The sequence below is a fragment of the Hippoglossus stenolepis genome, chromosome 22 (genome assembly GCF_022539355.2).
Source record: "Hippoglossus stenolepis isolate QCI-W04-F060 chromosome 22, HSTE1.2, whole genome shotgun sequence".
NCBI classification, from domain to species: Eukaryota; Metazoa; Chordata; class Actinopteri; order Pleuronectiformes; family Pleuronectidae; genus Hippoglossus; species Hippoglossus stenolepis.
Window position 1 is genome coordinate 11,302,013 of NC_061504.1, and position 26,409 is coordinate 11,328,421.

The 26,409-nt window shown below is 40.1% G+C and overlaps 2 protein-coding genes across 7 annotated transcripts in view; both read right to left on the reverse strand.

Moving 5' to 3' along the window:
- Window positions 1-1,011: 1,011 nt before the first annotated feature.
- On the reverse strand, window positions 1,012-14,646 carry cpsf6 (cleavage and polyadenylation specific factor 6). Of its 2 annotated transcripts, none has more exons than XM_035146997.2 (11): window positions 14,530-14,646; window positions 12,256-12,465; window positions 12,010-12,113; window positions 11,564-11,709; window positions 11,097-11,270; window positions 9,965-10,072; window positions 8,475-8,970; window positions 8,216-8,331; window positions 7,961-8,114; window positions 7,489-7,685; window positions 1,012-1,641 (listed from the first exon to the last, which is right to left on the reverse strand). In XM_035146997.2, exons 1-10 carry the CDS (start codon window positions 14,587-14,589, stop codon window positions 7,499-7,501), a joined length of 1,755 nt encoding a protein of 584 aa, XP_035002888.1. In that variant the 5' UTR covers window positions 14,590-14,646; the 3' UTR covers window positions 1,012-1,641; window positions 7,489-7,498. The 2 variants fall into 2 exon arrangements, with proteins under 2 accessions (XP_035002888.1, XP_035002887.1); XM_035146996.2 differs by having other exon boundaries at window positions 11,555-11,709.
- Window positions 14,647-15,471: 825 nt separating this feature from the next.
- cacna2d4a (calcium channel, voltage-dependent, alpha 2/delta subunit 4a) overlaps window positions 15,472-26,409 on the reverse strand; it is a 76,158-nt gene continuing 65,220 nt past the window's right edge. For 3 of the 5 annotated variants that reach the window (XM_047338628.1, XM_035147885.2, XM_035147884.2), the window contains 12 exons: window positions 24,204-24,218; window positions 23,651-23,695; window positions 23,174-23,236; window positions 22,514-22,584; window positions 21,169-21,244; window positions 21,020-21,072; window positions 19,680-19,735; window positions 19,283-19,303; window positions 18,677-18,797; window positions 17,805-17,920; window positions 17,437-17,519; window positions 15,472-17,233 (listed from right to left, as the gene is read on the reverse strand). In XM_047338628.1, the coding sequence (XP_047194584.1) occupies window positions 17,141-17,233; window positions 17,437-17,519; window positions 17,805-17,920; window positions 18,677-18,797; window positions 19,283-19,303; window positions 19,680-19,735; window positions 21,020-21,072; window positions 21,169-21,244; window positions 22,514-22,584; window positions 23,174-23,236; window positions 23,651-23,695; window positions 24,204-24,218 (813 nt within the window). In that variant the 3' untranslated portion in view covers window positions 15,472-17,140. The remainder of the gene's footprint in view (window positions 17,234-17,436; window positions 17,520-17,804; window positions 17,921-18,676; window positions 18,798-19,282; window positions 19,304-19,679; window positions 19,736-21,019; window positions 21,073-21,168; window positions 21,245-22,513; window positions 22,585-23,173; window positions 23,237-23,650; window positions 23,696-24,203; window positions 24,219-26,409) is intronic. The other 2 variants (XM_047338627.1, XM_047338626.1) reach the window with 1 other exon arrangement.

Below are 26,409 nucleotides of genomic sequence, written 5' to 3' on the forward strand. Positions count from 1 at the left end.
TACATTTTACACAATAGTGAGGCATTGTGAACAAACTTAACATATGCTGTGCTTGCCCCCGTTATTAATTTCAGGGTTGAGAGTCTCTCAAATGAAACAAGACAATATATGGCAGCTTTAGATTAAACATTATTGCTTTGAACCTTGACATTATCTTGACATTTATATTTACTCAAATTCAAACTTCTCTGGGTAATGATTTAGGGTCATCTAGGATTTTGAAAATAAAAAACGTCAGCTCAGGGTCAGTGTTTACAATGAGCCTGTTAAAACAGAAATGCAAAACATGAACATGATGCAGGTGGAATGAATGTTTTGCATTACAAAACATGACATTTGTTATGTTAATTTCATTTGAATAGAAAGCTTTACTGAATTTGTTCCTCACGTACGGGTGTTAAAATACGAACATACAAAAACATGTTACATGTGGAACATGGGAGCAAAATGTCACACTTACTTCAAATTGCAATTTTTCCATTAATGGGATTCATTGATATTTGAAAGTTGACCAATTCCATTTAAGCCAAAAACTTTAGTTGCTCACGTCAAAACGGGTTTAAGTCCAAGAATTCACATTCACAAAATGACAAAAAGACAATTTGGTTTGGAAATAATATAATAAAAAAATAATGGTAATATAAAATCGCTCTTGTGATGGTGGCTGCTGAGCTCAGTTACACATGAATCAAACACCAGAAACCACTGAACATTGTGCGTATTTTAGGTAGTTTTGTGCGTGTGTTCCAAAGGTGTCCAAAAATGTGCATGTACACTTCGACCTTCAATTTTTTCAGATCAATCAATCAGAGCCCATAGTGCATTCTAATCTTTCCTACCGAGTAAATCTCTTCAGAAAAATGAAAAACAAAAAAGTCCTACGCAACTTACTAACGGCTGCCATGTATAATCAAAGTGGACCAATTTAACATGAAAAACATTCTTCACTCCAAAATATACATTTAATATAAACGAGCCAAACATGTAGAGGAATTCAACAAATGCAGAGTGTACCTCAGTAAACATTTTTTATTACAACACCATCTAGTATTTAATCAAAAGCAGAGACATTTACAAACATACTAACCATGAAAAGAATAAATGAGAATGAGAGGAAGAGGTGGGGGAGAAAACATCCAACATGTACCCTATAGAGACTGATCTCTAAACTGAATGTACACAGTACAGCGAGCCAAGGAAAATGAAAAGCAAATAGGATGTAATGTTTGTGTCTTCTATTTAGGGGGCGTGCGGGCCATTTTATTGTTTCGTTGCAAAAAAAAAAGAAAAGAAAAGCATCACACATACTCGTCTTCATGTCAAATAAAACATCATAAAAATAAAAGAGCTGTTTGGAAAGTTTCTTTTCTTTTTATCTTTAGTTACCATGAGTATAGGTGTTTGGATAACATAGCCTTACACAGGTTTGGGTCTTCCATCCACTGCTCTGAGTCAGGCAGACAAGATGAACAGACAGATAGAAGGATGGGTGGAGAAGGAGAGGAGGAGAGAGATGGAGGGGTGGAGGAGGAGTAGGTGGTTGTAATCCTGTCCGGTCATGCAGGGTGGGGACGTTGTGGTGGTGGTGGTGCACTGAAAGCGTTCCTCCTTTTCCTTCCATCCATCCTTGATCCTCGTAAGCTGAAAGGTTTCAAAACGAAGGGTGGAGTTTGGTTTCGAGGCAGCCCAACAGTGAACACTCCCCACCCCCCCCACCAGTAAACCTCTACACTACACATACAGAGTGCACAGCAGGGCTGGGTTCAATTCACCGTCACCATGAGTCAGAGCTGGAGCGCTTGCCGAGCCCACTGTGTTAACATTTTTTAAAGAAAAAACACAAAACTTAACATTTTAATATCAAACGTTAACATTAACATTAGTTCTTCTTAAATGACTCAGTTGACTGTGTATTGCCTCCCAACCCCTCGCACAGACACAGAATAACATGTCATGCAAACTGGAACAGGAAATATCCAGGATTCAGGGGTGAAATCTATCAGACTATACACAACAAAAACATGAAGTGCAATTCATTACAGGTACTGAGGAGTGGAACTGTTCATTTAGTCTATAAAAACTGTCTATTGATTACATGGAATCCATTTTATTAAACTTAACTTGGGAAGCTTAACTTGGAGGTTGTTACAGTACTGTCTCCATATTGCATCATGTACTATTACACTGTGTTAGTGTGCTTTGTTTAGAGTATTTATTCATATTCGACGAGTGAAACTAAGATCTGTACATGCTTCAAGTTTGTTTTATCTAATCAATAATGAGCCACTGATAGAATATCGTTTCCCAATTCTCTTAAGGACTCGCTGCCTTTTTTATAAAGTAAGTTTTATACTTTAATACTGTGTGTGACTATAAATGTTGGTTTTGCTGTGGTATTTACTTTATGCAAAACATTGAAATTGGATTCTACATTTAGATACATAAGATGGCTGTTATTATTTTTTCCTCACCGACAGAACTAAAAACCTTTCACCCCACACAAACCTCTTAACATTAATTAACTGCTTGATTATCGACCTAAGTCAAATAATTTTCACAAACAGTGGATGCAGCATGATTTGGCGTGACACCAGTTTGTAGGTCACTATGTATAACAGATAAAAACAGAACTAGACACGCATCAGACACAGCAGGTAAAACTTTGCCACAGCCCAGGGATGTATGTGATTTGCCAAAAGCATCTCAGGACTTTTACATTTAACAGAAAAGTAATCTAAACGTCAGTGATCTTTTAAACCCCCAAGTAAGAGAGACAGCCCAGTAAGAGATACAGGGAACTAGGAATGCAACCTCTTCATCATGAATATAAAAAGGCAGCTGCAAAGCTTTCTGACCCTTTTTGACCTGGTGTTAACACCCGTCCTGAGTGATGTGATCACAAGTGGTCAAAGCTAAGTACAGGTCTGAACGCACCTAAATGCCTAAGATCCAATCACTCAAACCAGATTGGGAGGTGGTCTGGGCCACATAAAGGACGGCCTACTCAGCTGACGTACGTTTAAACATATTTATGCTTTTCAGAGTCCACACGTTCATTTGTTTGTGGCCACCACCATAACATTAACACTGGCCACCACATAATGGTTTAATGATTTTTCTTAAATTGGTAAAAGTCTATGATTTAACTCTTAACAAGTCTGGACTTTTGACTTAATTCTCAACCACAAAGAACTGCTTTCAAACTTTTCTTTTAAAGCAAAAAAGGCTACGGTCCATTATCTGATTAAAACTTCTGTAGCATGGCGACATGTTTCTTCATAGCAACGCATTCATTCTTTCAGACTCACCGGACTCCTCTCGCTCACTCGCTCGCTCTAAAACAGACACACACCGACACAAACACAGGAGACACATTCAGGACACTTACCCTGCTGTCAACTTGTGATCAGATCTCTCAGGACAGATGTTCATATCAGATCTAAACAGAGCCTTAGACTATCAACAACGATGTACTTCAGCCCTGTCCATTTATTGAATGTATCATTTTTCATAAAAACAATTCTGATACAGAAAAGTTGATTTAAATTTGTCAAATGCATATTTGAATGTTTTTTTTGCTGTAGAGGGTTTTTTGTTGTACATGGTACATAGTTACAGACAAAATAACAGTTTAGCCGACAATACCAGTTTTTGACAAAATACAGTAGTCAAACTAAATGGCACTTTTTGTCCCAACATTATTCATGACTGACTAGAACATCCAGTACAAGTGGAAATGGGAATTGAAGTTTTGTCAATGGTCAAATTACATCCAAATATCAGACTAAAAGATCTCATTTTATTTTGATAAAATGCCATATTGTGGAACCATTGTTCAGTGTATTCTAGATCCTAGTAAAACATTAACATGTGTAGCAGCGAGTCAGATAACACAGCACAAAACTGAAACAGGAGTCAAACCAGGGTCAAGCAGTTCATCAAACAGTCTGACATTCAATACTTACCATCTGAAAATTCACATTCTACAGATTTAAACAGGGCTACAGGAGTTTTTCAGGGTGGGTATCACCTTTGCTCCAACTGTTATCTCATCTTCAGAAAAGCTTGAAAACCCTCTTGTATTCATGATAATGTAGAAGGTGTATTATTCCTATAATTCCACTTACTCTGATAACTGCATCTTATAAATACACTGCTATTCTCTTGACCAAGATAACATGGACAATAAACATTATCAAAGTCTTACAATTGTCTACTTCTATTCCTTGAACTAGGAACATCTCTATAAGATGTCACTGTACCTTCCACCCGTTTGACCCTGGTTTGACACAAAAAGGACTGATCTCCTGCACACATACACCTACATTCAGACTGAAGAGGTAGCATAGAAAGTCATATCAGCTCTGTACAAACAGTGAGCATTCCCCCATGACAATATGAACAGATATAACAGTACTAATGCATCAGCGGACACAATAAATAGCCACAGTACTATCAGGAACAGAAGCTGATTAACATGCTGTGAAATATCAGACTGAATGCAAAGGAAATGGTCAAATGGAAAATGGACATATTTGGCCTCATTACATACTGAACACCCTCCAAGTCCTTATGCTTATTCTCATTTAAAACGGACAGAAACAGTTGTCATTATACTGTTATCCTCACATTCTTTAGGTAACATCAGGCCTTGTGCCCACTGGGGATCTCTCATCTAACAGAGATACTGAGAGTGTTAGAGGACACTGCAGCAGTTGCTGGTGAAATACTGGTGTCGATATGTAAAAGTGATTTGCTGTATGGGAAAGAAAACATGGAAAAAAGATCTACTTTCTAATTTAACGAATTTAGAAAGTTTGGTTTTTGTTGAGAGGTTCCCAGTGGACACAAGTTTTACTTTTCAGCAAAACCTTGTGTAGATAAAGGACAATTGAGCAGAACAGAGGTCAGATTCACTAAACCTGCACTGACAGCGAAAAACAAATAGATCCCTACAATAGATCGCATCACAATCTTTTGGTAGCTCTATGGGTTTGGCCTGCTATTACAGTCAGATACTCCACAGGCAAAACCACCCCAGTTAATATTTCTCAGAATAAGAGGAACATATGTAAATAATTTGTCTAATGCACAGAGATAGAGAGTCAGTACAACTTCAGACATCGAGCTTTCCAGATTAAATAAAGCTCCCGTCTCACATCTCATTTCAAATTATGAGAAATATTATTTGGGGGTATGCATTACTGTGCAGAGATGCCAAAGGTCCCATGTAACCAATATGCTCTATAAGGACTGATGTACACAGCGCACACACACACACACCTTAGGGCTTTGGCAGTAAAGGACATGGGAACGACACAACAGTTCAAAGCCGATATTTCAACTGCGGTTCCGAACTTAAAAGGTTTTCATATTTTTCATCACAGAAGTGATGCAATGGAAGAAAGCATCTTCCCAGAAAGAATACAACATGATTCAAGAATCCGAAATGCCATGAAAACACCAGCAAGCCTCAGACAGCAAAACACATTAGTTGTGTACAAGCTAGTGACTGGTGGGTTTATATTAATCGACAACTCATCTAAAACATGACTTCACATCCAAACAGCCATCCATAATGCTATGAGCCAAAATACCCAGAAATAACTGTGTAATCTCATCTCAACACTGAAAACTCAACACTGCAGCCTAAACAGAAATCATTTCAGTACAGGCGTCACATGAAAACAAAATATTAAAATGCAAACTTCTATGTGTCAGTCAATGACAAATAATAAGTAGCATACAATCGTGATTTTGATGTATGACATCAAGAATTGTTAGGCGATTTTTTTGTTTTGCAGCATTCTCTCATTTACAAGTTCTCAAAGATAAAATTATTATTCTTGTTTCAGTCTTTTCAATTTCTCAACTTCACCAATATCTGTTATGACAATTTAAATTTAAAGCCACTGATAAATTCACAAGAATATCAACATTCTGTATTTCCAGAAAATGACATCAAAAGGACAGAATATTACAGAATATTTGTAACTTCCCCTCAATGTCTTAAATTGAGGTACAGGTAGTGAGAAAAAGGAGGCTACAAAACATTAAATTTGACACAAGTAAATGCCAGGAAATATTTGTCATGCAAATATGGTATAGTCACATTGTCAGAATTTGTTGTGTCCAAAAATCATCAGATATTGACACTGATCAATAAATTTTAAATTCTCTTAATGAAAACATGACATTAATTTATCCAACTTTTGAAATGAAATGGTGAAAATGTATACAACATTACTATGAATGCAACATTTACAAGGTGTATACTGGTCTCCTATAATCTGAACATTGTGATTTTCTTATTGAAAACAATCAAACGTGTACAGACCATAAAAATTGCTGAGCCCGTACCAAGTATTGTAAGAAATGAATGGGAAATAGTGACATCGGAAACTGGCAACACTATTCAAAGCGCACTACTCTAAGAACCCTACACTTCAATAAGCTGCAAACTCGCACATAACAAAGAGCTTCAGAACTGTGTCTTGATATTTAACCCAGAAAAATATCATACTTTTGATCCACTGGCCACAGCTGCTGGTAAAACCCAAATTCTGATTATTTCCACTTTAAAAGGATCAAATCACATGTTTAACTCTACAGAAGTACAGCATCAGGTTAGTGCTGCTTTATAGCTTCTCACAGGCTTTCATCAAGAGAACGTGCACCTGTATTTTCTCATTCATTTAGCTGAATACAGAAAGTGGATAATGAATGAATTTTGTGATTTACCAGCCTCAGAGGCGTGCAGGCCAAAAACATAACAATTAATTCACAAAGTCAATTTCGAGTAACGGTCAGTGTTTTTTTTGTTTTGGGATAGTGCTTAAAAAACTCATACATACAACTGTTACAAAGCCCTTTGAGCAGAGTGAATACAACAAGTGTAATGTGACAAGTTATTTCAGTAAAAACACAAAGCAACATCAGTGCGATTGTCGATTCTGAAACCTGAATGAAAGTGTGAAACTTACCTGATACTTACCTGACATCAAAAGGACTGCGTATTATAAGTCAGTGTTGCTTACCTTTTCTCTTCTAGTACCCCGCCCACGAGGAAGTTCAGGGACATACATTTGAATCAACACTACTGTCGTTGTAGATTTTAAGGTTCAATTAATTTGAAAGCTCTATATTTTCAATCAAATATTAATATATGACGATATATGATGTTTAAAAGCATCTTATGATCTAAGCATTTATGTGAATGTGACTGTACTGATGTGGGAAATCTACACAGTAGATACAATTTTGACAGAATATGTCTATATGTTTCGATTTTTTGATTGTGAAGCCTTTAATCCAGATAAGATTAGATCAGCAGACAAGACTTAAAAACTGATCGCTGGTGTTTTCTATTCTAATCGTGCAGTTGAGGTCTTAACTAGCCTGACTCCTTCCAGATCCATGAAAAATGCAGGGAGCATGAAGACAAGAACAAAGTTTATGACAGAGGGAAATCACAAAGGTTGTACCCACCTTGTCTTGTCTAACGGTGTCGGTACTCCCTCTCCCTCTCTCTTTCCCTGTCTCTGTCCCGGTCCCTCTCGCGGTGGCGGTCCCTCTCCCGGCTGCGTTCTCGGTAATAGTCCTCGTGCCTGTCGCGGCTGCGGGACTTGTGGCGTCGACTCTTTTCTCTGGATCGGCTGTGGTCGCGTTCTCTGGAGCGCTCTCGCCTGGCAGAGACCGGCATTAGACTGTGATTCAATGTATTAAATACTTTATCTTATTGTGGCAATTCCCATGGTGAAAAAACAACAACTTCAGGTTACAATTGGCACTACAGAAAACCAGCTAGAGAACAAATAGCACGACAATTTTAAGTGGAAGACAAATTGTCTTTAGAACTTAAATACTAGCTGACTTTTTTTCTCCTTTTTAGTGCAGCTCATAAACAACTTCAATGTCATATTTAATAGGACACTTATTTGCATGAAATTCAAATTCTTACCTAGAGGCCGAGCCATAGCTTTTGGACTCAATTCCATGGAGACAGTCCTGCAGGGAACTGATGAGGACCTTACAGCGGTCGTCTGCTGACACTTTGGACTGTTTGATCAGACTGATGGCAGTCACCAGCGTCTCTATAGCACTGCCATAATCAGCTAAGACAAAAAGGATGCATCAAATGTTAATTTATGTTGTGTTTCTTAATTTTATGTTATGTGGCATTTAGTTGCATTCTATGTACATCACTATGTGTTACCTGCACTGGCGTCAGACACGGCCCTGGATATGGCGCTGGAGGAGATGGCTCTGTTTCTGTTCATGATCTCCTCAAACTCTGCCTCACTCAGGGGGGTCCGTGACGCCTCCATCTCCCTACAGAGACACAGACAAACACACACGAGCGTCATGGCACTTTTTATGTAACCAATGTTAACTAGTCGTGCCAAAGATTGCCAAGAGAAAATGATATGAATTGCTGTGTAACTTATTTGTCCCACATCACCACCCATTCTTACCGGCCTCCGGGACCGAAGTCTCTCTCATAAGGTGGCGGGCGTCCGTATGGGTCGTTTGGTCCTGGGGGCCCTCGGCTGTCGTTGGGGGGCATGTTGTTGTTGCCAGGTGGGGGGAAGAAGGCAGGGTTGACATGGGGGGCTGGTGGTGGTCCGCCCGGCGGGGGACCTGGCATGTGTGGAGGAGGAGCCAAAGCCATGGGCGGTCCAATGGGACCTGGGGGACGAGGAGGGAAGGGTCCTGGAGGTGGCGGGCCCTGTTGGGGGGGTGGGGGACCAGGGGGAGGGCCATAACCTGGAGGAGGGGGGCCTGGAGGTAAGGGTCCCATTGGTGGCTGGCCAAACTGACCAGGGAAGAGAACAGGAGGAGGTGGCCTGTCACCACGGTTTGGAGGACCAGAGAGGGGAGGGGGGAGGCCCTGTCCAGGGGGTGGAGGTCCTGGAGGGCCGGGGGGGCCAGGTGGACCAGGAGGGGGACGTGGGGGACCCTGCATCCCACCTAAAAAAAAGAAAACACGGAATAAAACAGAAGCTGGTGAAACTAACTCTTTATCTTTTGTTTAGTGAGTAGTTGCAGTGAGTAGAGCCCTCCTCAGCTTTTTTTAATCTAAAGGGGAAATAAGTGTTTTGGTCAAAATCGTGCAGACCTTTCCTTCACTGGTTTAAAACATTTATAGGCCCAAACATATTTGTTGGGTCACGCTTTACATTTAATATCTTACATTAGCCTGTTCTTATTCTGTTTCCCTCTAATACAGATATGTTTAGGTTTGATTGTTCTAAGCACGGACAATGACAGACAGATATGAGCAAGCCATAGCTACAGGGAACAACAAATGAAAAACACAATGTTAAAAACAAGAAGGCAACACAAGAGATGAGGATAAACACTCAAAGCAAATTGCTTTCGAAATGACTTTTTCCTTTTTTAATCCGAGGTCTTGCATTTAAAGATGATCTTATTTTCCTCAGAACAGCATTTTCAGAATGTCAAGCTCATATTTGACATACCGAATTGTAAATTGCAGTTGGCAACCAGGGACACTTATCAAATTATATTTTAAGGCTCATTGGGGGATTACACGGCTTTGACATTAGACACAATTTGCTGTATATCTGTGGTGGGACTTGAGGAAGCAATTTTGCAAAAACTATTTTCGTGATATCAAGCCAACTATACATCCTTACGGAGTAGAGTAGCAAAAGATGGACAGAAATACTATATGTACTCTGACATACAATGATATGATTCAGCAGGCAGCAGTGTGCAGTACGGAATAATTCTGCAGCTTCTGACGTTTCTGTTTACTGGTTAATTTTTAAAGCATTCTTTGTAATGTTTTAGTGTGGACACTTCAAAATATTTACTCGGGCCTCATGTAAGGCCAACAGTATTAATTTAAAACAGTCTTTTAAGAGATCTAGATAACTTGGTAAATTCAGGATAAAAAAGGTGATCGATCAAATCAATCAGATCAAACGAGGTGTTTCACCTCTGCCGCGCCAGTTCCCGTTCCTGCCCCCCGGCGGGAAGGGATTGAAATTCATATCCATCAGAGGGCCATCTTGGTGCCTAATCAGATCTGGTGTCATCCCCGAGCCTAATGGGGAAGAAAGCAAACCAATCACAACTCTCCCCTTGATAAACGTCTGCCTACCAACTGAAGGCCTTTGATAGCCCAGCAGCACGGGGCGTCAGTCGCTAAGCGTGACAAGAAATGTGAAAACAAAGGTGGGATGGGGGGCAAAGATGCAAAAAAAGGAATAAAGAAAAAGCTGGCAAGTCCATTTTTTCCAACTAGAAGTGGATGGCAGCCAATCCAAGATTTGGAAGAAGTTGAAGGCTGGTAGCGTGTCAAGTAAAGCTGTGAGCTAACTGCTTGTCAAGGAATGGTGTTGGGAAATTGTCAGTAAGCAGAAAATTGAAACCAGGGAAGGATTATTTGTTCAACTCAAAAGTGAAGTGGGACAAAAAACAACAACCCAGATGGGGAGGGAGACAGTAGTGAGTCAGTCACTCGTGATTTGTTCGTCTTCCATCCATTAATTGACTCACTTTTTTAAGCTGATATTCCAGAACATACTACACAAACATGTTGTCTCCCCTGAACTCACCTTGTTTTGTAGAACATAGGTCAATCTAACATTCAACAAGCTCAAATGATTTCCCCAAAATTGTACCAGGCAAATTTATTTTTAAATGTCATAAAATTGGGAGACAGCCAACGTTATACAAAACGTGTCCTGCCATCATTCTAATAACTGCTCACTCCTTCCTGCTTGCTATGACTAATACTGCTTGGAATACATTTTAAAACTCAACTTGATTGATTAGATACATATTTCAGTTAAATGCAAATGTGCTAGAGAATAACCCAACTTTGATCTGATTAATAAATCTCGCCTTTTTGTATATTATCTTTCAAATGACTGAACTGAGAGGGACATCATCCCCACCCTTGTAGCATGAATGCCTTCTACCAAACTAACCATCATCCCCACCCTTGTGGCATGAATGCCTTCTACCAAACTAACCATCATCCCCACCCTTGTAGCATGAATGCCTTCTACCAAACTAACCATCATCCCCACCCTTGTAGCATGAATGCCTTCTACCAAACTAACCGGGAAAGTGTGGTGGCGGTCCTCCGGGTCCAACAGGACATGGGAAGCGGTCTCCTCCTGGGCCTGGTGGTCCGGGGAATCTGCCTCTGCCTCGACCCATGGGGAAACCTCCACGGCCACCTGCACCAGGGGGACCAGCTTTACCTTCCCCAGACATCTGACCTGACTGAGTACCTGTGAAATAACACTAACCTTTAATATATATATCTATGTATATATATATAGATATCTATATCTATATATCAGATAAGAAATTGCGGAACTAACTGACTTGCACGTGCTGAATTTAATGCTTTTTGTCTTGAAGTGTGTAACTGAGTCAGTAGGTGCTGCAGTGTATTCAGAGGACTAACTGGCATGTCATAGCATGTGCAATTCTTTACATGATTTATTTCAAACAGCATTGTGACAAGTCTTTTAGTTAAATCTTGTAGTGTAGATGCAGAGTGTTCACTTGCCCTCCTTACTTTTGCGTGACTGCATCTCAAACTGGCTGAGAGACTGTTTGTTGCACGGCGTGACGATGGGACTCTGACCATGGAGCTCCCTCTTTGATAAGAGCTCCATTAACTTCCTGGATGAAGCCTCTGAGCCCACACACACAAGGGCAAATCTGAGAGGAACAGGAAATAAAACTTTTGCTCATACTGGCTTCCCAAGTATCACCTCACAATCTACAGACCAATATTCACAACAGCATCAGATTTAAAGGATTTTTATTGAAACTTAGAGACAATTTCGAAAAAACTAGACTACAAAGACAAACAAAATTAAATCAAAACAATTGTATCATTTCATATATTTTTCCAACGTTATCCAGTCTAACATCATTATGACACAATATGAATTTATATAACAGAGGTAATTATCATTAACTGTGATTTAGCGCAAGCTCAGATAATTAAGGTCTTACCCTTTTGATTGGCCATTTGCTCTGTTTTCAAAGAACTTTATTTCCAGCACGTCTGCGATGCCTATCGACCGGATTGTTTCGGTCAGGTCCTCATCTGTTGTCCACTGCACAAGAGACGAAAACATTATAACCACATGGACTCCAATTTTATAATTATGCAGAATTTTAGAACCTGCCTAGAAACTAATGGATCTACACTTGGCACAACAGCCTGAACAGAATTCCACCAATGTGAAGTCTACCTACCCATGTGAGGTTGCCTATGTATAGGGCAATTCTTTTTCCTGTGTAGGTGTAAACCACATTTGGTGGGGCACTCTTGCCTCCCTCTGAGCCACCGGGTGCAGGCAATGCGTCCAGGTAGTCACGGTCCTCTGGAGCATCACCATTATTGGCTGATGGGGATATTACGTCATCGTACAGGTCGATCTGCTCGTGAACCGGGTAGTCAGATTCCTGTTGATCATGAAAATATCAGTTGTGTTAATATTTATAAGACATGATTATAGGTGTTCCCATACCAGCACATAATATGCCACGTCGGGCATCAGCGAGTATGCTAGTATATGTACTGATCCAATGCCACTTCTATTTAGTTTTAGTTTCACCAAGACAAAGCTGCAATCTTCTCTTCCCATAAATCACTTATTGTCACCTCAAAAAAGCAATTGCGCTGTACTGCCACTGGAAAGTACGTTTTTTTTAGAGCAGCCGGTGTAGCATTAACCAGAGCTGGCTGAAATGTCAGCAATATCTAATGTTGTAATGTCAGTAACTTAAATGGCGATGTGCACCATATGTAAGACTCAAGCTTCAGAAGGTTATTGCTGTGCATTCCTTTATTTATTTATTTGTGTTCTTTTTCAGTTGTGACTGAAAACTAAACGACAAAAGAAGTTATATATATTTTTTTTCAAAGGGTTAAACCTGAGCCGGGCCATACAACAATGATAGCAACCACTTCCATCCTAGGTTAATAGCTTTCAGCAGTTAAAACACTTTATACAAACTGTTATGTTTTTAAATGTACGGAGATGGGACTCGGTATTGGCTGATATGTCAAGTTCAGGTATCGTCACAGCACTTTCACAACAGTAATTACACCCATGTCATGTGCAAGTGTAGCATATGATACTGAAATGAGTAGTTTCACACACTGTTTTGATGAGTCAGTGCAGCCTAAATAGCAGAGGTACATTTTAAACTGTTAAGCAGAAAAAGGCCAATTATAACAGGATATAAACTGCATGATGTGTTATTACATTAAATCCACTACAGGTGGCAAAGCCTTTCAACTTGGCCTTTCATTTAATTGTCCACTCTATACTTAGTGTTACCCTGTGAACACCACATTTCTTTAAAGCTCCAGGGGGATGTAAATGTCACAGGCTATTTCCAGGACCAGATTCACCAATGCAGACCCCAACGAGCACCTCACATTAACCGGGCGAGTGTATGTGGAGCAGATGGTTAGAAATGACAGCCATGTGTAGTCCCAGCATTGCAGACAGCACATGGCAGCATGTAAACAATCCCTGCGTGGTCACGTAAGGTTAACATGAGTCGGTCATATGAGGACTGGGGGGGGGGCTCGAGTTTTGCCTAAATCTCATTCAAAGACTTGCACAAAACCCAAAGAAACGACATATCAACCGTGTTTATTGATTTACACTTATGTTTTTATTTAACGTTGCAGTGACATTTAAACTCTACAACACATCTGCTGTGTTGAGCTCAGGTTAATCAGATCAGGAGGAACCCGGGAGAGGAGACTACGAGGTGCCGGTCTCGGGTGACGAGCAGCTGCATGGTTGTTTACAACAGAAACCGACGGACCAACATGACGCAACGTTAAACCTGTTTGGTGAATCCTTCTCCGTGTGGTTTGGCGGGTGTGAAATTAAACGTGTGCGTGCGAGTGAAAAGAAAACATCATGTACCGAGCAGACACAGCGATGCTACAACGAAGCTAACAACCCCCTAGCTAACAACTCAACCCCCCGCGAAACAATCTTCCAGCTCATGCTAACAATTCAACAACACGCCACAATCCCCTTTCCACCGGAAAAAACGTTTTTATTTACTAAACTTCCAAAAGAACTCGACCATACTTCTTACAAAAACAACAAGTGGCTAACGCTCAGCTAAGCTAGCGTAGGTGTGTTTGTTTGGATCCCGCCACGGAAGGCCACGAGCGAGGCCCCGAGACTGCGAACGACGAGCAGCCGCTTCTCGCCCGCACTAAGACAAATACACATATGTGCACAACACACAATCGATGATTAAATGCAACAAACTCCGTGTTGAACAACCGCAGCAGCGCGGATGTAGCATTTAGGCGGTGAATGCTAGCTGAGGCGGCAGGTTTGCAGCATGGTGGTCGGGGGGGCCTGTGTACGAGCGGGGCTCCTTTGAACCGACAAACCGCGATATTCTCTCATTATAACGACAGGAGACTGTTACACACATATACAGAAAACAACACAAATGGTTGAAGTGTGTTGAATGTGGATCTATTACCTGGTTAAATTCCTCCTCCACGTCGGCGTAGATATCGATGTGATCCACACCGTCCGCCATTTTCCTCTGAGCCGTCTCCCTCCGCTCGGAGGTGCAGAGACACAATGAGAGCGACAACAGGCGCCCCCCGCTGGTCAACGCCGCTCATTACACACACAATCATCACATTTCATTTGGCAAAAAGTTCAATTTATTCTGATCACTCAGTTAAAAATCATTTTTAAAAATAAAAAGAATAAATGTTATGGATTGTTAGGACAGATTTTTTTACTTACTCCATGTAAAAAGTACACATTTTAGAGTTTTGCTTCCCTGGTGTCATTTATCCTCTGAATGGGATATATCGTCTTGTTATTGTTTATCGTCACAAAAATAATGAGCAATTTCTTCCTAAATCAGTGGTCACCAACCCAAGGTCACTTTTTAATTACAAACGTAAGCCAAGATCTACCACCCCGATATCTTCCAAAAACTTAGGAGGGTTATAGTTATTATTTTAGCAATTTCTGTTAAGGGCTCAATTTACAACATCCGTTCAATGCACGATCGACGGGTTGGTGACCACTGTACTAAGTTTTGTAATTATAAAAATCGGTATTATCACATGGGGACAAAATTTGTGTTTGTTGTTTCTGTTTTCACTGGTGGGGCAACAAACACAATCTCACTCACTTTGGACCACTTTTAGCACAATGTCAAGAAGTTGTTCATTATTATTCATTATCATAAATCGTAAACATTTGTCTTTCTTTTTTAAGCTACCTCCTGTTAAAGCACCTTTTTTCTCTCGCTGATGTCAATTTAAAGCATAAACGTTTAATTGTTTATTTGGCATCCATGGACTAAATTGACAGATGGACTTATGTATTAAATATCTTCAAGCAAGTCCAAATATATAATTCACCTCCCTTTGATTTATAATGCAACAGACACCAGAAACAATTATAGTATAAAAAAACCATGAGGATAATTTTATTTGTCTTTGTACAAATAATGGCTTCAGTCGATCAACACACAATGTGAACATATCAACCACACAATATTGTACAGTGAAGATTACCAACAAAAGTCAAACGAATGAGTCAAAATTCTGTAATAATCCCAGCAAGAGAGAGAACAACGTGTAATGATGCACACACACGACATGTATCTGAGTCTATTACCTAAACAGGCAAAGTCTGAGGCAATTCTGTCAACAGAATTAGTTCAACTCAAAGGACATGCTTCGTAAGATGATGGAAAAAACATGATAGAAAACAACAACAGGGACACTCACAGCTCAAAGATGAAACACTGAGCAAAACAGTCCAAAATATGAAACATACAAGCAGATGTGTACAAAAATACTGTGTGTGATTCATTTACATTGAACTTACACACAAATCAACATGAGATTTAAAAAAAATGAAGCCATGACCAAGTTCCTTCCATACGAACAACACCGCTTCTCAGAGGGAAAGCTACCTTTGCTTTTTTAGTTGTTTTATAAAAGCAGATACAGGAAGTTGAGTCTCCAGAAAATGCATTGAAATTTAATTTCTTAAAAATGTTTATCTTGGTAAAAGTGCAAATCATCATTTGTGGTAAACACATGCAGATTGACATCATGTTTGTTCATTTTTTAACACCCCCAACACATACACACGAAACACAAGTGATCTGAAACCATTTTGAACTTCAGTCTACAATTGTGTGACCATGCAGATTGTAGACATACGCTGCAAGAGTTCAGGTTTCCACACGTCCAGACAAACATAGTTACAAAAGGTATATGTACAAACACAAAGAAAGACACAGCTGATAAAGACAGAGAGGCAGACAGACATTATTTAAAAAGAAACAAATATTTTCGGGGATGTGATCAAAATATAAATTCAAAATGAGATACCCCCAAGGAGCTGACGATCCCCATTTTTATTATCTTTTATCATATTTTTACTATAAATCTAAATTCTATGCAACCATGACTTTCTAAGAATTGAGCCATAATCTTAGCCATTGTCCATTATCCATTAATTTTGTAAACAACCATGTAAAACATGACTCCCACCAGAAACACAACAGTGTTCTCCCACATACGTCTGTAGCCCTTGTCTCTGTGGTTATTACTCATCATTAAAAGAGCAATGTCTTTGAATAAAGCATTGTGGCTGATAAATATTGGATGCGTGTATTATTGGAGGTTTGCATGCTTGCAGCCGCATATATAATATGCATGTGTGCTTGCAACACACCATTCAGTGTGATAAGGGAAATGAGAAACATATTTTCCCCCCCTTGGATTTTGTTATGCTGCATCTTGTGACTCATAAGCCTCTTGCTTCAAAGCACATCACAGCCACCACCTGCATCTCTTCAGTCCCTTTTCATTGTGAGATGCAAATTGGTGCGTGACCCACAAACGCTCATAATAACATCGATGTCCATGTCCGCCAGGAGAGACGTGACTTGTGGTCTTCATGAGCAAATTGTCCATAATTAGGAACATTTAAAAAAAATCCACTTGAGGTGTCCAGTGTTCAAACACATTTTGAGTCACATTTTCAGTCTTCATTTATTCCAATCTTCCCCTTTATGCGATAACGGATGAAACACCAAAAGTTGTCCATCGTCAAGAGATGATCGTGGAGAAGGAAAGACAGATAAAGAAGAGAGAGACTGAGAGAGAAATGAAAGAAGCTCGTCCGCAGTCGTTGGCATTCTCCTACACAGACAAAAACATTTTAGTAAGACAACGGAAGGAAATATATCATGTAAAAAAAATGCTGTGTCAAAACAATTGCATGTAAGTCTAAAAAAGTTTATTCTTTACTAAATAATTTTAATGACATCAACATTTTGTACACTGGCTGCAGATGAAGTTTAATTCCAGAGTGGAATTCCTGAGTGGACCAATGAGAAGCTGACCTGTGGATGGTAGGCGTGGCAGGACTCGGGCCGTCTGCGAATCTTCTGCGACCTCATCCTGTCACACTTTACCGAGGCGTTATGTACAGAGGGGTCAAGGAACAACAACAAGAGCAGCAGGGGTTTCTCATGCATTCTCATTCAAACATTAACAACAACAACAACTATAAACTAAATATTTCACACACTCACCAGGCACACAATTGGTACAACTAAAATCAGTTCAGTAAGGCATCCTGTCCTTGATGCAACATCCTGCTTGTTGTCTGCACACTCTCCAGTGAGGGGGTTTGTAGCAACAGGGACTGGATTAAGAGAAGATAATTGATTGTGTTCATCGGTACATTTTGGTAACTTGAAAAGGATATATTTGACTTCCTTGGGCTCCATGGTGATGGGACTGTACTGTCTGGAACAGTCACAGTCTGCTTGAACCACCAGCATCAGGAGGTTGCTGTCTGGTATCTGTTGCACCACAAACATCCTGGGACACACAAACATGGAGAGATGGATGTGAAAGTGTGACACACAAACACAGGCAGAAAACCTCCCAGTGTGGGGCACCCAGCAGGGGGAAGATACAAAGTTTGCAGTCACGACAAAAACTGAAAATATGTTCACACATTTATTTATGGGTCATACATTTTTAGATAATACTGTCTGGATCTAGTTGAGAACAGGATGTGTTACACCTCTGTTGGCCTCACGAGGGCGCTAACACTCAATCTATGAGCACAAACTTGCTGAAACAATACAAACTAACCACATAACCTCAGTGTTTCTTTCCATGTTTCTGTGTTTCTCGCTCTCTTTCACCGAAGTATATACAAACAGACTCAGTAATGATTCTCACTCTTTCACCTCTTCCACTTCTGTTTTCCTCCCACTGTTTTTCAATCTCTTTTTTTGTCACCCACTGCTCCCCCATCTCTCCTTACTCGCCTCTATACTTTCTCTCAGTTTTCCAGTCTCCCTCTCAACCTCCATACGCCTCTTGGTCTTTCTATAACCTTGTGCACCCTGATCTAATTCTGTCCCTTTCCACTTATTTTCCTGTACTTGATACTCTTGCATAAACAGACTCCGCTCTTAGTATGCAGAGCAGAGCAAAGCCGTCGAAAATGGAATTTCGAGGGACAATTTAATATGGCTGATCTGGAGCTTAGAGAGGAGCGCATAGTTGATTTGTGTGTGTGTGTGTGTGTGTGTGTGTGTGTGTGTGTGTTTAGTGTGTGCTTACTTCTGGCAGCGTCCACACTTAATAATGCTGTTGGTCTCTTTGACTGACGGCTCATAAACGAAGCTGGGGTACTCGGTTTCACACGGCTGCAGGATGTCCCCTTTTTTCTTATGAGCCGAGGCTAACAGAGAGATGGACAAGGGTTATGTCTCAAGGTTTGAAATATGAATGAGTGTGTGTGGCAGTGTGTGTGTGTGTGTGTGTGTGTGTGTGTGTGTGTGTGTGACATTTTGCTGGTGACTGACAGGCAGACAGGGCTACTATTTAAATCATTCTTAGTCTCAGAGGAGCTCTCGCTTTGCTGTTTACTCCAAACAAAATTGAATAAGGTGCCCGCGTACAGGCAAAATTATTTGTTTGAAAGCTGAAAGGAGAAACATAATGGCTTGTCTAAATTTCCTGTCTGGTTGTGATCGATTTTTCATTTATTTGACTTTTTTAGAAACCACTCTGCGCTTAGTTCTTATTTTAAAGACTTTGTGCCTGTTCCCAGACAAAGGCAATTTTATTTTGTTTGAAGAATACAACAAAGACTACACCGTACATAAAACACAAAATGCAAAACACTCTGATTCTCATTAAAAACACTACGACTCAGATACTCACACACGCTGAAAGATGGCTTCGCTGAATGGAGGGATGATAATGGTGGTGATTGGAGGAGCAGATGATTGACAGTTGGAGTGATGAGGTGGGTGAATGTGTGATCGATGGAGAGACAGACGCAGATGAGAGGTGAGGGGATCACAGGACACTATGACCTTCTGACTGATGATCAATACTGATCAATCAAAACAGCTTGAACTCTCCTGCTATCGAACTGACACAACATACATGTCTGTCATGGATTTGGTCAGTGAAATGTTGATCGTGACATTTGTTAAGATTAGATTTATGTTAATATCTTAATATAATTTGGGATATTTTCATTAAGGCCAATTCAAAACCAGCCAAAATAGCCCCGGACTTCTGAAGGTTAAAATCAATGTAGATATAAACTCACCATCAGCAAAATGCTCCGTGTGCCAGAAGCCACAGATATTAAACTCCAGGAGGAACCTTGTGAAGGAGAGAGGAGAAAGAGGAGAGTGGACAAAGAGAGGGAGTCAATTAGGCAGCCTTCATTATGGGCCCAAGCAGATTGCAAGCAGATTGCACGCAGCTTTCACAAACTGGGCCAGGACCCAAAGTTGTGCCGTGGGAATATTAAAATGGGTCCCCAAGTTATTCAGCAGTAATTGGAAGCTTTGTCTTAACTGGATAAGTCCCCTTGTTGTTTTTAATGAAGATGCTGGACGTATCACGTGACTTCAGCCTCACCAAGTCACAGCAGTAAAAACTCAGGTTGTTCTTCTAAATAAGTAGGTGCCCCGTTTCTTATCCTTCAGTTGCTAACTGCACTTAAAGGGAGTAGTGGGGTATTTTGCGAAGTTCATTTAATTGCTTTGTTGCCCAGAGATTTATACAGTTGATATAAAGGTACTGTCAGCAGCACGTTAGCCTAGCTTGCATAAAAATTGGAGACCAAGGACACAGTTAGCCTGGCTTTGTCCAAAGTGCACAAGATACACCTACATACAGCTCATTATTGTTATGCTCATAATGTTATATCTTGGGCAGCATGTTCTCCCTGTGTTTACATGGGTTTTTGTTGGATACTTCGGCTTCCTCCCACAGAACAAAGATATGTAGACTGGGATTAGGTTAACCGGAGACTCTAAATTGACCATAGGTGTGAATGAGAGTGTGAATGGTTATTTGTATCTGGATGCTGGCGACCTGTCCAGGGTGTCCTGCCTCCTGTCTAATGTCAGCTGGTATTGCAGCTCCCCCACAACCCTCAAAGGATAAGCAGTATAGATGTTGGATGGATGTTATATCAATGTGTTTGTACAGAGGCTATGTGTTGTGAAGCTATTTCTTCGCCTGCTGGGCTCGCTGTTTCCCTTTGTCCCTTTGTCTTTGTGCTAAGCTAACTCACTGTTGGTGGCAGCATATATTCATATTTTCCATACAAACACATGGACGTATTAATTTTTGTGTAACTCAACTAGGTAATTGATCTATTCCTGTAATATTTTTGACTACTGAAGTAAATAACTACTTTGTATTATAATGAGGGTATAATAGCCTATAAATATGTGTTACATCTCTTTATCCGACGATATATATCAAACTAGATTTGAAATTTCACTGTTGGTTGGTGTTGTTTGTCTGTATAATATAACAGTGCTGCCAACCAAGAAGCATTCTTTCCATTACTCTGACAGAAAACATGAACAGATATCCACTTTATGTTTCGATTGGGGGCAGCCATTTCTGGTTGCCCCTAGCAACACTTACAGAAGGAAGTTGGAGAGGAGCCACTTGAGCGCTGAAGCCAAACCATAGAACGGCTGAAGACAGAGATGGATGGATTATGGTTACTGCAGAGTTGCGTGGAGCTTTTACGGAAAATATCACCATACACAGAATGAGTTTATTGTACATACACTGAGAAGTGGACGAGCGCTGTTGACAGAGTGCGAGTTCATCTTACACATGGCCTGGTAGTCGAACAAGGACACCCTGAGGAAACACACACAAAAGCGAATGGTGTTGCTGTATCTGACTGACATTGATTTCTTGATGCCTCCCTCTCCAGACCATTACACTCAGCGCTTTATGGCTCAGCTCAACCTTTGTAAAAACCCAGATTCACTTAGAAAAGGAATAAAGCCATCTCCATGCTGAAATTAGTTTCCCTATTTGTCTCGGTGTTTCGATTTATTCTTGTTTTTCCTTCACAGGTGGGTATTTTTTGTTCTTATGCAGGTGGAAGCACAAGAACACATAAATACACACGCACAGCTTTGCAGACGTACGCACGTACACAACAAACGCACACATACACACAGACAATGAAGTTCATGCATGCTCAGAACCAGTTATGTAATATCCTGTGTCACATGAAGCATGACGAAATCTTTTAGCTGTTTAAAAATAGCACATCACTCATGTGATTTCAAACATAAAAGACGGGTAAAAAGAAAAGTCTGACGGAAAAGAAATCCAGAGCAGCTAAAGAAGCTCAAAGGGCAGCGAAAGGGGAAAGCGAGGATATCTACACCACAAACACCAAGATGGAGGAATGAACTGCCCCTGAGTTGTTCACAGTCATATCAGTATCAGCGTTTATGTTTGCTGATATGAGAACTTTTATTTTACAGATTTTTGGAACGGAAAAAGGTTATTTTTATTTTCATACTTCAAATTTTTTGTACTTTTGGTTGTTTTTCCTTTTTATTTATTCATTGAGTTTATTCATTTATTCATGAGCTATTTCCAAAAGATATTTGGTACAAAACAATTAAGCAAACATCTATATGTTTTTTATTTATGGTTATTTTGAATGAGGTATATGATTAAAATGTAAAATGTCAAGCCTCAATTACATTTCTTTGTTATAGTAGACTGATAACAACATCTAAGGGATCACTGCCAATTTCTCCTTTAATAATTATATCGGTGTATCCCTGATATTGGTATCTGTCCCCAAAAATCAGTCAGGCAGGCTCTAGATCTGTAACTACAGTAAGAGTGACAAGTGTTCATGCTTGTGTGCCAGTTTTAAATACATAGTATTATAAGTATGAGACACTGGGATGAATAAAATTCCACTTGACATTGCAGAGTAAGAACAGCTCAGCTTTAGCCACAGAGGTTTGGGCTCTTACAGGACAAGGTAATTCTCTGTTCTCACAGGTAACAGACAGACAAGACAGAGAAGCAGACAGGTGCACAAACAGACACTCAGCTATCTTCTAAACTAGCCAGTCAGGTGAGGACAGGTATTACCTTTTGAACATGCCCATTCTGATAAGTGTGGTCATCACTGATCCATCAACCTCACCAAAGAACCTCCCCGCCTATCAGGAGAGAAGCCAGATAAACAGTGGAACAAACCAAGTGGTTGAATCGTTTAAATTCCTGTGATGATAAACTGACAGAGGGAATATCAACTCCTGTCTTTAGTGTTCATCTCGCCCACTTTCACCTCAGAAAGGTGCATTTAACGTTAATGTCAATGAAGTTGGAAATGATTGTGTTACACAAACAAATATTATGCATGATTTTAGATTGAATTTCTCTCATTTTCTTAGAAACACAGAAGAAGGGGCACAACCATACTTTACTACAATTTATGTTGTCCAATTGTGAATTCCCCAAAAATGTACATTAGGTTGAAATCAATCTCAGGGCCCATTGGTTATTGTCTGAAGACGAATTAGCCTCTGGGGGCCACAGCCAATATTTTGTGGCTTCCGACAGTGTGTATTTGGGCCAAACCTCCGTCTTCGGTTCGCCGCACACTGTTTACAGTGTAAACAATTATTTGCATAATTCTGCAAACTAACAAACACAGACAAAAACATAATCTCCTTGGCGGAGGAGTGAGTGTCCTTCCAACTCTAGAAAGACATGAATGTACGCGTGTGTGTTTGTGTGTAAACTCACATCATTACGCTGTTTAGAAATTAGGACAAAGCCATTATTGTCAATCAGGTAACAGTTGATATCCTGAGATGAGAAAAGAGACAGAGACGGATGAAGTGAAAGATCTGTGTCCAACACCACTGACAGAGAAATAAAAGGAAGAAGAAAGAAGTCTGATAATTTCCACCATATTGTACAAACTCATATTTGCACAAAGATACGTACATTAATTCCTCTGAAAAAGATGAAAACATCAAAAAAAAATCTTGTATTTAAAACCAGACATGGAAATGTACAGGGTTCTTCCCTGGCCCACACCCCATCCCTCCAACAGGTTTAATGCAAATCGGTTGTACAGTGCTTATGTGAAAATATAACCTCCTAGGCAGGTAATAAGCACAATCATTCATATGAATATTACACAGTTAGATAACATTTACTGCTTCATGGAGAGGGGCTTTAATACCCAGATATTACAGCAGCCATAGATATACTCACAAAGCTGCCACACCGAAGAGGACATTTCCCTTCTATGTCAGAGCACTAGAGGACGAACAGACAACAAGAAAAGAATGTGTTTGCGATGTGTTTAACCTTTTACTTGTTCAGGTTTTCACTGACAAACAGAGGTGGAAGCGACTGTGGGGGGTGATGGGTGTTATTATCTGGGAGGCCATGTTTGTGTAAGTGAGGAAATGATTTGAACACATGCTTTGTCTGCGTTTGACTGTGGAGGTGTTAGGGCTCGAACATGCGTCACTTCTCACACGAGGAAAACTCGGTGTGTTAGTGTGAAGGCATTCATTCGCGTGTGATATGTCTACCTGAGGTGGGAACGTGTGGGATTTTGTTTGCAAGTTTGTGCATGTTAGATTTCTGCATGTCCGTGACTGTGTGATTGTCTGTGTGCGTATGTGTGATCTGTTTTAACTGGGGTGTGAACCCGACTTCACGGCGCTCTGCTGCTGCTGCTAAAAATTTTATATTTGATTCTGTGCTAAAAGTTGAGTGCTGCATTGAAGGATGGAGAGAGGGAAAGCTGCATACTTACATCTGTGTCATTTGGCTGAGAGGAGGCGAAGAGAGGAACAAAGAGACAACACAAGAGCATGAAAACAGAGAGAAACGTTACTTCAGTTAATGATATGCCAGTCGATGCACTGACTACACGAGTCTTCATTCTGACACCTTTGCTTTGCCGGTGACAAAGCTATTCATCTTCTCAGAGAACGTGATTCCAATATGAATGAAAAACTGCAGATGTTTTTTTTTTTATTTCCATTGTGGTTTTTAACAGTCAAAAACAAGACTGTATCCTTTTTCCTCAGCTTTTTTTACTCGTCCTTTATAAATATAATTGCACTTTACTCCATCACCACTATCTACAAAGGTTCAGCTGTTCATCAGTGCACTGGTCATGAGTCAAGGTGTCAATAGATCTCCTCTTGACATCATGGTCATATCCTATGTCTACAGTTCATGTGGATTATGTCCGATACGGACCATATGTCTTTGGAATCATGGTCAGGCTATATAGAGTGTGTCAACGTGTGAATGAGACGATCTATCATCCTTTTCAATCCTATTACAGCTAAGTGTCCGTCTTTCTCTCTGCTTCCCATCACTGCCTCCTGAAATAAACAACAGTTCAGTGAGAGCAATGACAGAAATGACCTTACGGGCAAATGGCATAGTTCAATGAGGCGGGAGGTTTGAAGGAAATTATATATATCTGTTCTAATTGCGGAAGGTCAAGCAAGCGCTGCTCCTGAAACTCAAGTTACACGCTGCTTTCAGAAATGCACTGAAATCTCCCAGAGAGACTGATTGTGAGAACGCAAATGTCTGAGTCAGTCGGTTTGGATATTTTCTGGAAAAGTCACAGTAAGCGAGAGGGTGTGTCAATGACGTTTTTAACACATGACAGACGTGATTCGAGAGCTTTTGGTGACAAGGAGCAAAGCTGGAAAAAAGGTTAATGTCTCAAAACATTATATCTTTTCATCAATTTAAAGTTTGTGCTGAAGGTGGCACTAGAGGAAATGTCTTTGTCTTTTATCTTCTTGGGAGTATTTATGTGTTCAGCAATTTTACTGGAACACGTCCCATTAGATTATTATCATTATTGTTTTTGTGTGAATATGCACAGTGAATCAAATGGAAAATGCCTCTTATATAACATAATACCAGTGTATATAAATGGAACATTTTAATTTGGTGGTTGCTCTGGAGAAACACTCAGGTAATCATCAATCAATCATCAATCTCAGTTGATTGCCATTTCCATTCCCAATCCAGTTGATAGATTTTTTTCTACACATATATGATTTTCACTTTCACTTTCTCCAGGGTCAGATTTATAAATGGAAGCAGCACATGAGAGGCTGTTCCCTCAGAACCAGTGTTGGTAAATGTGTCTCGTCTGGGAGCTCCAGGAGGAGTCAAGCTGATGGCGAGAGCATTAATTATCACTCACACCCTGAACCTCAATGGAACAGTTTCTCTCGGCAACTGATGATCCTGCTGTCTGCTCACAGCCTCACACACACACACACAGAACACGCATATACACATTCTGAAGATAACAAATTTGATAGTCAAATTTTTTTAAGTACATGCAGTTAAATCGTTTTGAAGAAATATTTTTAAGATAAAACCATAAAGCTATCTTGTTTGAAGAATACCAAAAAATAATATAATGTTGATTTCATATTTCAAAGGTTGTGGTTTAGGTCTATGACAAACACAGACACATTATATGAGCACAGAGTTATCGAACGTGGAATTAGAGACAAAGGAAAAGCAGCTGAGTCTTCTCCGGGAGATGAAGAGCGTGTCAAGATGTGAAGAGTGAAAGATCTTTCATCTTTTGATTCCCATTAATCTCACTACATCTCCACTCACTGACATAATGTATCAGCAAAGGACTATGAGAAACATATGAGGCATCACAGTCCAGGATTCAGCCTGTTTATGTTATATATTTTAATCCAATGTTGTGGGATTTCAGATTTAACTAACGCCATACAACATAATGTGTCAGTTTTGTAACACAGAGCAGACTGTGCTGCACTTGGATGCCAGAACATTTTCCTATTAACATTCTGACTGGTTCCCATTAGATGTAAGCTCATACTTTATTCTTCCCCTCACTAATTCATAATTCATCTACTAATAACATCGTATTTTAAGGTAGTCAACTTAATACTGTGGCTGCAATGTCAGATGTGACTTCTACGGCTTATGTAACTCCTTCA